The 12,831-nt window shown below is 32.8% G+C and overlaps 1 protein-coding gene across 2 annotated transcripts in view; it reads left to right on the top strand.

Annotated features, from left to right (window-relative positions):
- WASHC4 (WASH complex subunit 4) overlaps positions 1-12,831 on the top strand; it is a 51,457-nt gene that overhangs the window by 28,273 nt on the left and 10,353 nt on the right. For both annotated transcript variants that reach the window (XM_065887119.1, XM_065887118.1), the window contains exons 19-26: positions 310-415; positions 1,018-1,134; positions 2,284-2,452; positions 2,730-2,884; positions 4,526-4,600; positions 6,308-6,412; positions 9,005-9,139; positions 11,028-11,136. In XM_065887119.1, the coding sequence (XP_065743191.1) occupies positions 310-415; positions 1,018-1,134; positions 2,284-2,452; positions 2,730-2,884; positions 4,526-4,600; positions 6,308-6,412; positions 9,005-9,139; positions 11,028-11,136 (971 nt within the window). The remainder of the gene's footprint in view (positions 1-309; positions 416-1,017; positions 1,135-2,283; positions 2,453-2,729; positions 2,885-4,525; positions 4,601-6,307; positions 6,413-9,004; positions 9,140-11,027; positions 11,137-12,831) is intronic.

The following is a 12,831-nucleotide window of genomic DNA, read 5'->3' as shown; positions in this document are numbered from 1 at the left end:
TCCCTCCCTCTTTAGCCTCCCTCCCACTCTCCCTATCCCACCCTATACTGTTTCTTAAGTATGCTTTAACACTGAAGTGTATTTGCAGAATTTTGACAGTGTCGGGTATTGGAGTGTTTTGTTACTGTTGTTCAATTTGAAAAATATTTATTTTGTGGCTTTTCTATACTAATTTTGGGTTAAATGATGTAAGGAATACAAAAGAGTAAGACAGAGCTTTTACCCTTATGATACATAATATCATTCCTTTTATTATTTTTTTTGGGTTACTTCAATTTTGGTACCACTAATTATTACTTTACATTGTAGAGTCCAAACACAATGTGACTGTTGTTTTTTATACTGGCATCGAGCTGTCTTCCCAATTTATTTAGACGATGTATATGAAAATGCTGTTGATGCAGCCAGATTACATGTAAGTAAAGAATAATGTAAAGAATAAACCCATCATTTTTTTAGTCACTGTGTAAACCACTTTAATTAATTTAAAAATAGATCATTTAATAAACTTTTAAAACTGCTGATGCTGTTTTTTAACAGTGCTATGCATATTCAATAAAATTTATATAGTCTTAGATAAATTTTATATTACTACTAATGAATTAATATATATTTCACTCTTCTCATATTCCTAATCATTCTCATTGCACTGGGTTTTAGTTTGTGTCAAAATAATATGACTTATTTGTCAGTAAGTTATATGTTGTTCAGATCTTTCCGTTTCTTTATGGAAATGAGTGTATTTGAATGTTCAAGGTAGGAAAAGGATAAGTTAATGTGCATTTTTTGTATACTTAAAGTATATGCTTCTGAGAATAAAATTCAACTCTTACTTAGGAAAGTAAGATATATGCTTCTGAGAATAAAATTCAACTCTTACTTAGGAAAGTAAGATAGTCATGTGTAAAAAAGCCTTCAGATTGAGGTTTTGTCTTTTAAGGTAGGTGATTAACTTTTGTAATATAATTTAGAAATGTAATTTTTCTAAATTCACGTACATTCTACTTTTCGTCTTAGTACATGTTCAGTGCTTTACGTGACTGTGTACCTGCTATGATGCATGCAAGGCATTTAGAGTCCTATGAAGTACTTCTGGATTGCTATGACAAGGAAATCATGGAAATTTTAAATGAGGTAACATATTTTGAGATTGAAAAGCTTAAAACATGTCTAGAATGCAATGTTTAGAAAAACTTTTTGGATTGAAGCAGGTTTTCACAAATTTAAGATTATTATTGTAAATCACAAAGGAACTATCACTATTGTGCTAAATTGGTCTTTAATTCCTAATTTTTAATATAGAAATCCAGGAATTTGGAAAACTTTTTTTTACTTTAGTAAGTAGTATATTTGAATTTAAAGTTCTGTTTGTTAGAAGAATACAAATGGAAAAGTTGGTTTGACTATTGTCTGCAGCTGATGGTCATATAGTTAAGGTAACTTAACTATTAATGTTTTATTGAATTTCATTTGGAAAGCTAATGACTGAAATATTTTATATTTAAAAGTATAAAGCCTATTACTTGTGTAACAGATAATTTGAGTGCAACATAGTACATCCGTCCCTGTTTTAATGAAGTGTGTATTATAAACACTGATATCTTTAAAATTAAATTTCCAACTAGCAGTATTTTTGTATGGAGGGAGGAATTAAAAATGAGTAAACTTCACAATATAAACCTTATATAGGTTTGATAAAATTGTGAAATTTTTAAATATAATTTCTCATATTAAATACTTGTATTTAGAAAATAAGATACATGTCTGGCCAGTACTTAGAACCCCATGGTACACCAGAAAAAATGATCAATTTCATTGCCTTTAGCTCAGTGAGTTTTGTGATTTTTTTTTTTTTTAATGATTATTACAAGGAAGCTTTTAAAAATTTTTCTCTCTTGCATATTCTCAGGACCTTTCCTCCTTTGTTGCCAGTTTCTATAAATTTTTTGCTTTATATTATATATTCATGTTCCTTGTAATGAAGCCATCCGACGTTAGCTTTTGATTTCTTTTTCAAGGGTGTTATACTTAAAATACTAATGAATTCATTAGAACTCATCTAACTGCTCCGTGGTCAAAAATAATTATTGATTTCAATAGACAGCAAATAATTTCACTCTCCCAATAAAATAATATTTTACCGTAGAGTATTTAGACTCTTAAACCAGTTTGACACATTTTTTCAGTATTAAAGCTCTAACAGTGAGAACATAGACATCTAGAAGAATAATACAATTAGAATATTATTTTGAAAAATTAAGATAGCAATTCTTTTGTGAATAGCATTTGCTGGACAAGTTGTGCAAAGAAATAGAGAAGGACCTGCGACTTTCTGTGCATACTCATTTAAAGCTGGATGACAGAAACCCTTTCAAAGTTGGCATGAAAGACCTGGCCCTTTTTTTCTCTCTGAATCCAATTCGGTTTTTCAATCGTTTCATTGACATTCGAGGTGAGTGTTCTGGTTTCCTTCTTAGGGTCATATTCTATATCTGTTTGCCCTGTTAAAGAGCAAATAACAAAAACAAAACCTTGAGAAAATCTTTCTTTGTATTAGTGCATTTATTCTTGAATTCCTTTTTGTTTCTTCATTTTTATTTTCCTAGCACCTTATTTTAAAGGAAGAAATTTAATGTTCAAAGGCAGGTTGTTTCCTTTTTAATTTCATTTCTCTTCCTTTCCTGCTGTTCATGAATCAGAAAAGTTTTGATTGGTTTTTTTTTTTTAAGCTTATGTAACTCACTACCTAGACAAGACTTTCTACAATCTAACGACAGTAGCTCTTCACGACTGGGCCACTTACAGTGAAATGAGAAATTTAGCTACTCAGCGTTATGGATTGGTTATGACCGAGGCACATCTTCCTAGTCAGACTTTGGAACAGGTATAGTATAAACTGTTCTTGGTATAGTCTGATTGTAGCATGATAACAGTATTTCTCTAAGAAAAATTCTTTCTTTTTACTTTATATAGTACATGTTTATATTCCAAGAAAAAACCTCATACTTGAGAAGAATAAAAAATTAGATGGTGCTAAATTGCTTTATGAAAGAATTTACCATAGCCTTCCAAATGTTTATACTTCTCCTTTTGTTGAAAATTTGAAATATACATAGATTTATATACAGCTTTTCAGAAACGTGTCGGGATAATGAGGTGACTTCTGCCGAATTTTAAAAAGTTTAATCAAGGTGACAGTTAAGGATTTTAAACCTAAATACAATATATAAGCTTTAATATCTTAGAAAATTGGTTAAATTTATGTAATTGTATTTGTCTTAAAATGAGGAGTGCAAACAAGTATTTAGGTTTACTAATTCAATAAGCTGATTTACAGTATGGCAGTATTTCATGAGTGCAAAGGTTTGTTTTCAGTTAATGTGCATGTAATTCTTTCTAAGATAATCCAGATAATGTTTACCAAAAAATCTTAATTCAGTTCCAAAAGTTAAAGATCATAATTTTTCATTCATCTTACTGCATATATAGGGACCAATTGCAGGATCAGTCTGTATATCCTTTCATTCATTTATTTATAAATTTAATATTTACTGAAAACATGCTAGACACTGAACTACATTTAGGGATACAAAAATAAATAAAAACAGTCTCAGCTCATGTGGGAGAAAAAAAATGAGTAAATAAATTTTTAGATTAAAACATGAGAAAATTTATAATAAAACCTTAATCAAAGGGGTATTGTGATATTACTTTGAGCCCCAATTAGAAAAGCTGTGGAACAGTTTGTATGATACCATTAGGTATTAGAGTAATAACTGAAGAAAGAAGGATTCTTGTTAGGTAACTTGTATATTAAAAGTGGTCTAGTATGATTAAAAGAAGCATAAGGATTTGGAATTCGATTTTTTTAAATCCCTGGGTTCTGCTTCTTCCTAGTTTCCTTGCGGAACTCCCTTAGCTTCATTTTCTTCAGCTGTGGAATTAAGAAGAATAATACCTCATTTTGGCGAATTCCATATAAAGAACCTTGCACAATGCCTGAAAAATAGTATATATTTTATAAATGTATACTGTTTATATATAATACACATATTCTGGCTATTATATATAGAATAATAGCCAGAATCTGGCTTTTATTTTAGAATCTTTTAGAATCTAAAATAGAATTCTAAAATTCTAAAATCTAAAATAGATTCTAAAATCTATTTTTATAATCTGGCCATTAGTTTACTTTGCAAAAAATATAGAAAAGATCCTTGGGAAGACAGATATTCTCAAGAGTGGTGGCAAAATGATTGTGAGTCATGGATCTTTGAAATTTTAAATTTAACCGTTCCTTTCTACACAAAAGGAATAAGATAACAAGCAGTCAGATTTCCCCAAGCAGATAGTCCTAACTGTACATGTCTGAAGGCTCTTTTTAACTTTTGGTTGTACTTTTTGTATAGTTGTTCTTTAAAATAATTTAAAAATATTGGGAGACTTTGTATAAGCAGTAAGTCACTATGTTGATATGTCTGATTACTTTAATAATAATAGAACTTCTTTGTGGATTGTTTTGTAGGGCCTGGATGTCTTGGAAATTATGAGAAACATTCATATATTTGTGTCTCGATACCTCTATAATCTCAACAATCAAGTGAGTGAGTTTCAGAAAAAACTTTTTTTTATTAAAAAAATTTTTTAAATATCTTTATTGGAGTATAATTGCTTTACAATGTTGTGTTAGTTTCTGCTATATAGCAAAGTCAATCAGCTATATGTATACATATATCCCCATATCCCCTCCCTCTTTAGCCTCCCTCCCACCCTCCCTATCCCACCCCTCTAGGTTGTCACAAAGCATTGAGGTGATCTCTCTGTGCTATGCACCAGCTTCCCACTAGCCATCCATTTTACATTTGGTAGTGTATATATGTCAGTGCTACTCTCTCACTTTGTCCCAGCTTCCCCTTCCCCCCACCCCCATGTCCTCAAGTCCATTCTCTACGTCTGTGTCGTTATTCCTGCCCTGCCACTAGGTTCATCAGTACCATTTTTTTAGATTCCATATATGTGTGTTGGCATATGGTATTTGTTTTTCTCTTTCTGACTTACTTCACTCCGTATGACAGACTCTAGGTCCATCCACCTCATTACAAATAACCCAGTTTTGTTCCTTTTTATGACTGAATAATAGTCCATTGTATAAATGTGCCACATCTTCTTTATCTGTTCATCTGTCGATGGAGATTTAGGTTGCTTCCATGTCCTGGCTATTGTAAATAGTGCTGCAGTGAGCATTGTGGTACATGACTCTTTTTGAATTATGGTTTTCTCAGGGTATATGCCCAGTACTGGGATTGCTGGGTCATATGGTAGTTCTATTTTTAATTTTTTAAAGAACCTCCATACTGTTCTCCATAGTGGCTGTATCAATTTACATTCCCACCAACAGTGCAGGAGAGTTCTCTCCCTTTTCTCCACACCCTCTCCAGCATTTTTTGTTTGTAGATTTTTTGATGATGGCCATTCTGACCGGTGTGAGGTGATACCTCACTGTGGTTTTGATTAGCATTTCTCTAATGATTAGTGATGTTGAGCATTCTTTCATGTGTGTGTTGGCAATCTGTATGTCTTCTTTAGAGAAATGTCTATTTAGGTCTTCCACCCATTTTTGGATTGGGTTGTGTGTTTTTTTGATATTGAGCTGCTTGTATATTTTGGAGATTAATCCTTTGTCAGCTGCTTTGTTTGCAAATATTTTCTCCCATTCTGCGGGTTGTCTTTTTGTCTTGTTTATGGTTTTGTTTGCGGTGCAAAAGCTTTTAAGTTTCATTAGGTCCCATTTGTTTATTTTTGGTTTTGTTTCCATTACTCTAGGAGGTGGGTCAAAAAGGATCTTGCTGTGATTTATGTCATAGAGTGTTTTCCTCTACGAGTTTTATAGTGTCTGGCCTTACATTTAGGTCTTGAATCCATTTTAAGTTTATTTTTCTGTATGGTGTTAGGAAGTGTTCTAATTTCATTCTTTTACATGTAGCTGCACCACTTATTGAAGAGGCTGTCTTTTCTCCATTGTGTATTCTTGCCTCCTTTGTCAAGGATAAGGTGACCATAATGTGCATGCAAGAAAAATTTTTTTAATGTAGAAAGGCTGAGGGGCAAAGAATTGATTCTCAATAGTGCAAGTTAGTAAAATAAAGAAGACAAAAAATAATTGTTTAGAGATCATCTTGTTTATTCCTTTGCTTTGACTGTATTATCATTCTGAATGACTTTTCAATTATCTTTAATAAAATAAAATTGTAAAATTCTTGGGTTAACTGGCCAGTGTTTGCTACTGATTGTGTTTGTTTCATTACAGATTTTTATTGAACGAACAAGCAATAACAAACATTTGAACACTATTAACATTCGGCATATTGCTAATTCAATTCGAACACATGGCACAGGAATCATGAATACAACAGTAAGAACCTTCTGGGAGGGAGGTTGTGTGGGTAATAGACCCCTGTTGAATTTGGTAGTTTGAAAAGTAGTTTTTTTCATCAAATATTCTGGTAAATATACATTATTGCTTGTTTATATTATACCTTAATGTCCATTTTTCTGTTTGGTATAATTAAAATGTCTGTCACTGAAATTGTATTAGATGTCATGGAAGCTTTGTAATTCAAAAGGCACCTTAGGGACTTCCCTGGCGGGCCAGTGGCTAAGACTTCTTCTTCCAATGCAGGCGGTGTCAGTTTGATCCCTGGTCGGGGAGCTAAGATGCCACATGCCTCGCAGCCAAAAAATCCAAAACATAAAACAGAAGCAGTATTGTAACAAATTCAATAAAGACTTTAAAAATGGTCCACATCAAGAAAAATCTTAAAAACAAAAAAAGGCACTTTAGAATGTTTTACCATCTTAAGATCATCATTATAAATAACATTGGAGATTTGAGGACATCAGCATAAGTATATATCTGGGTGGATTGTTTGATATTTTCTGTTGCTTCTGAAAGCAACAGTGAGGTATCACCTCACACCGGTCTGAAAGCAAATCATTGATAGTTTATTTAACATCAGTCATGCTCTTTTTTTGGGAGGGCGTTTACTAGTTTTTTGATATCTATAAAATAGCAATTTGCTGAAAAAATATCTTGAATCTTCTTAGAAATGGGCATTCAGTCACTTGCAAGAATCATTTGAGCTTATATGCTATGTTTCCTTCAATGGAAAAAGAGAAGTCTTTAAATTTACCTGGTTTTCAGGCCACAGTTTCTCCTTGAGGAAAGAAGAATGCAAATGTTTAAATAGTAAAGTGTTCTTAAGCGTATTTGGGAGTAAGGGAATAGGGAGAAGTTACATGACTGGAAAGTTACATAGGGACCATTTTAGTGTAGTGGGGAAGCCATTGAAGTCTTTGAGCTGATAAGTAATGTGATTGGAGCTCTGTTAGTGGTTACCAATAGAGGAAGGGGCCATAGGTAGTCAGAGTTTCAAATTTAAAACAAGGGGTTATCCATGTAGAGATGTCTGAGCCTTTCAGGATGAATAAACTCTGAACCTTTAAGGATCAAACTCTTCTTTGACCTCATCTGTCAAACACTCATTCATGTAACAGATACAATTATGCTCATATTTTATGTGTCTCAGGCACTATGCTGGGCACTGGGATAAGAAAAACAGACATTTCCTGCTGTCGTAGTAATTGTACTCTAGCAGGAAAAACAGTTGTTAATCAGTTAACCACACTAATGAATGTAAATTCCTGATGTCTGGTGATGATGAGGTGAGCATAGAAGAAATAAGATCAGAGGCTGGCAGAGTTACCCACTCTTAAGAATGGAAAGGATATGGGCTTCCCTGGTGGCGCAGTGCTTAAGAATCTGCCTGCCAGTGCAGGAGACACGGGTTCGAGCCCTGGTCTGGGAAGATCCCACATGCCGCGGAGCAACTAAGCCCGTGCACCACAACTAGTGAAGCCCACGCGCCATAGAGCCCATGCTCTGCAACAAGAGAAGCCACCACAATGAGAAGCCTGCGCACCACAACGAAGCGTAGCCCCTGTTCGCCGCAACTAGAGAGAGCCCGTGCAGCAACAAAGACCCAACGCAGCCATGAATGAATAAATAAATAAGTGTATGGAAAAAAAGGAATGGAAAGGGTAAAGAAGAGACTACTTCTAAGACTACTACTGCTGAGGAGATCAAGAAAAAGCAATGTTTAAACCACAAGAAAAGTTCTGAGAAAGCACGCATTTATATAACTGGGTGATGAAGACTGTTGAAAAGGGCATACATGTGCAAAAATAATTAGTAATATTTGAGGGTGGTGGGGATGGAAATTAGTACAAGGCTTTCATCTATCGGTCAGAATTAATCTTGTTATTTTGACTTTAATCTCAGCTCCAATCCTACTTTTTCAGTGTTTTCTGAGTCTAGGTCAGGACCTTTTAACCCATTCTCAGAACACCTATACTTCTCATTTTAGAAATTATTGCAGTTGAGATATAATAGTTTATTTAACATATATTTGTCTTAAAATGCCTGTCCTGCTAGAATATACACTTCATGATGATGACCATGTCTAGCATGAGAGCAGGTACATTGCCTTGTACATAAGAGGTGCTCAAAATATTTATGGATAAATAATTGAATGTTACTCTCTTCCTTCAGGAAAGGTCTCTTGCACCATGTTTCTTACTTTAGTATCGTTTTAGACATGTAGATTAGTAATAAGTAATCTTATGAATGGTGGAACATAGAAGCTTCTGAGTGTGGTTTATGACTTGAAAACTAGAGCGTCAAATCTGGTTTATGATTCTCACTATAGCTCTTAGTCGTCTTATGAAAGTATTTTCCATTTTTTTAATTTCTTTTTTCCTTTTGTGTCATAAAAATATTTAAGGGGAGCTTTTAGAAAGCTCTGTAAACTTGGGCAAAAAAACCCTTCATTTATTTAAATAATTCAGGTCCAACATGAATTAGACTTTATAAATATTTTATTCAGTAATACTGATTTGAAATTAATTTTCATAACGTTCTCCAATTTTTGAAATTTTAATTTTATAGGTTAATTTCACCTACCAGTTTTTGAAAAAGAAGTTCTATATATTTAGCCAATTTATGTATGATGAACATATCAAATCCAGATTGATTAAAGATATTCGGTTTTTCAGGGAAATCAAGGACCAAAATGATCATAAGGTATTTTTACATCTTCTTTTTAAGGTAGTTTGATTCAACTGTTGAGTATTATATAAGCATACCTTATATTACTGTGCTCTGCTTTATTGTGCTTCTCAGATACTGACTTTCTTACAAATTGGTTTGTGGCAAACCTGTGTTTTCAGATGATGGTTAGCATTTTTTAGTAATAAAGTATTTTTAAATTAAGGCATGTACATTTTTTTTTACACATAATGGTATTGCACACTTAATAGACTGCAGTGCAATGTAAACATAACTTTTATATGCACTGGGAAACCACAAAATTCATGTTACTTTATTGCGATATTTGCTTCATTGTGGTGGTCTTGAACCAAACCTGCAGTATCTCCAAGGTTTGCCTGTATGGCAAATGTTTATGCTAAAATTCATTATGGGTTTTTTTTTCTCTTGGGGTTTTTTTTCTTTATTATTTTTCACATAACGTCTCCTCGATTTGGCTTCCTATTTTCTGTATTTTCCCTTGCAATTTCTTACTCTTTGCATTCACTGTAAACAAAAGTGTAAGGAAAAATTAAATGATCAGTGTAAGTCAGGTGTTACCTTTCTTTCTTTTAAAATAATACACAAGCAGAACATACTCATTTTGAAACATTTAGGCAATATAGAGTGCATAAACTAAATATCCTCCTTCATTTCTCTTTCCTTCCAGTTTCATTTTCTGGAGGCAGTTGCTATTAACAGTGTCATGTGATGCCCTCCAGATGTCTGTGATAAACATGTATTTGTGCATTACAAATACTGTTTTTCTTAACAAAAATGGACTAAAACTAAACATACTGTTTTGCAGTGTGCTTATCGCATGTCAGTACTTATAGGTCTACCTCATTTTTTTGAAGAGTTGATAGTAAAGATGTATACTGTAACTCCTTTAACCTTCTCCTACTGAGTGGATATTTAGTTTTTTCTGATTTTTCTGTGTTACAAATGGTGCTACACATAACATCTTTGAACATTTATCTGTGTGTTCAAATATTTTTGAAAGATTCCTTGAAGAGGAAAAGGGCAAAGAATATTTAAAATTCTGATACATATTGCCAAGTACTCTAAAAAACTGACAGTCCCTCCTATAATTTATAAGAATGTCATTTTCCCTTCACCCTCAGGGCTAAGTTTTCCCATAGTGAAATGAAGAATCACAAGTGGTAACAGTACAGAGGCATATAGCCATGTGGATGGAGAACCAACAGGCTGAGATGGATCTTAACGTTTGATGTGCTGCATCCAGAACTGTATTAAGCATCACCTAGTTCCAGCCCTTTTATACACTAGTTTAGTTCTTTTCAGTGTCAGAGCGGCAAAATATTACTTTCTGGTGAAATAATTATTAAAATTACAGATTACAGTTATCAGTACAAAATTATATTCACTCTCACCTTTATTGGAACAGAAGTTACTAGTGTTTAGAGAAATAAATAATAATACTGTTGTTGGATAAGTATTTCCATTTTTTATTAATATAAAATGAGTAATTTTCTAAATCTTTTAATGGGCTAAGACTTGAAAAATTATAAATCCCTGATACTTCTCAGGCCATGGAAACTTGGTCACACATTTCTGAACAAATGTTTCTAGGAGGAATTGATTTCTTTTGTCTATCTGACAGAGTTGTTGGGTCTAGGGAGACAAATAATGTTGGTGGAAAACCTGAAGTTGATGGCATTAATAATTATTCTCCTTATTTAATTTGTATTGACCTTGAATATTGGTAGTTTTTGTGCTATAAATTTTTTGTCATCAGACTTCAGTGACTTCTTTTAAGTACAATGGAAATACAAAATTAGAAAGGACAGTGGATTGTCATGGTAGGCATTTTATGCTTTAGGGGTCTTTGTTAATAATGGTAGTCTTCAAATTATCTCTCTAGTATCCTTTTGAAAGAGCAGAAAAATTCAATCGAGGCATCAGAAAACTTGGAATAACCCCAGAGGGACAAAGCTACCTTGATCAGTTCAGGCAACTCATCAGCCAAATTGGTAAGTTACTGTAAAAGTGTTGGGAAATAAAGTACAAATCCCAAGAATCTATCTCATATATTAAGTATCTCATACGAATAAACTTCAATATGTGAGTGCCTGAGTTCAGCTTTATTCCACTAATAATTTCCTTTTCTTACCAGAAATTTTTCAAGTATGATTAGACTGTTGGTGCATAATAATTGAGAGATTGTGGATTAATTTAAATAAATGAAATATTTATAAATATAATATAAATATTTTTGTGGATAAGCTCTTCAGTTAAATTAAAAATATAATAACTAACTCATCTCAAAGGCCATACTCATGGTAAATAGTCAACTGGTAACTATTTATTGGGTACCTACTCTGTTCAAGGCACTGTTTTAGACTTTTAAAAGTTAAGCCTAAATGCAAAGGTGTAAAATGTTTATGTGAAAAGTTAACTAATAATTTTTCTATGCTACATCATTTCATATTTATATATAATATCTTGAGTTGTCCTTCTGCTTACAAGTAGAACTTGTCTTCTGAAATGTGTAATACTGTATTTAAAAAGAACTGCATTTAAAAATAATCCTAGATTAAAAAAACTTTATGCTTACTAGAGCTTTTCACATATATTATCTCTATTAATATCCGCACAGTAACCCTTGAGGTAGGCACGTAGTCATGTTTTTAAAGATGAAAAAAGAGAAACACAAGAGAGATAAGTGGCGTTGCTGGGACTTTTTTGGCTCCAAGTCCAAAGGTGTTTTGTATTCTTCACAGTTGCAGACGCCAAGCAGTTAGTAAATTCTTATTGACTATACTTTGGTAAAATTGTGCCTCCTGAGATTCATTCATTCATTTATCAAACATTTATAAAGGCTCTGTTATACCAGATATTTTTCTAGATGCTGAGAATACAAATAGCCTTTGTTCTAAGGGGCTTTAAGTTTACTAGTGGGAAGGGTTTTATAAGCATTTAGTTAGGTAGTAAAGTCAGTGAGCACGAGCTTAAGTTTTATAAATTAATTGTTTTACATATTAGGCCTTTCTATTTTGTATTAGTACAAGAACTTAGAGAATTTTACCTTAGTAAATTTTTAATTTTAAACAATTTAATAATGAAGTATTTTCAAATAAGTACTTTTTTATTCATAGTGATATTTGATGACGTATTAGATTGTAAACACTTGGAGCAATAGTTTTTAACCCTTTCTGAGAATCTGATGAAAACTCTGGATTGATTTTTGTTTTTCCCAGAACAATGCCCATATGCACATTCACGTACATTTTTGCTTATAGTATACTGGAGTTCAGATGCTCAAAGTCAGAGTCCATGGGCCTCAAATTAAGAGCTGTTTTTCTGGAGCAGTGTTGCTTAAAACTTCACTTAATTCATACACCAGTATGAGATTTTTTCCCCCATGTGAATACTGCCTGTAGTAGTATTTATTTCATGTTTTTATATTTTTTAAAAGTATAATTTTGTACTATGAAATTATCATTAAATCATGAGCTTAATATGCTAGTCATTTTTCCCCAGTACACATCAAAATACACATTTTCCCCCAATACACAAAAAATGACACCTCTGTTGCCACTAGCATGTATTCCGCAGTTGGCGCATATTATCCTTTTTACTTTGTTCCAGCATTTTATTCTTTATTCTCTTCTTAGGAAATATAAATTCTTTACCTCTGCCTATGAAAAATTGTAATGTGCTTTTGA

This window comes from Phocoena phocoena, chromosome 11 (assembly GCF_963924675.1).
Source record: "Phocoena phocoena chromosome 11, mPhoPho1.1, whole genome shotgun sequence".
Lineage (NCBI taxonomy): Eukaryota > Metazoa > Chordata > Mammalia > Artiodactyla > Phocoenidae > Phocoena > Phocoena phocoena.
This window is presented reverse-complemented; position numbering and strand designations above follow the sequence as displayed.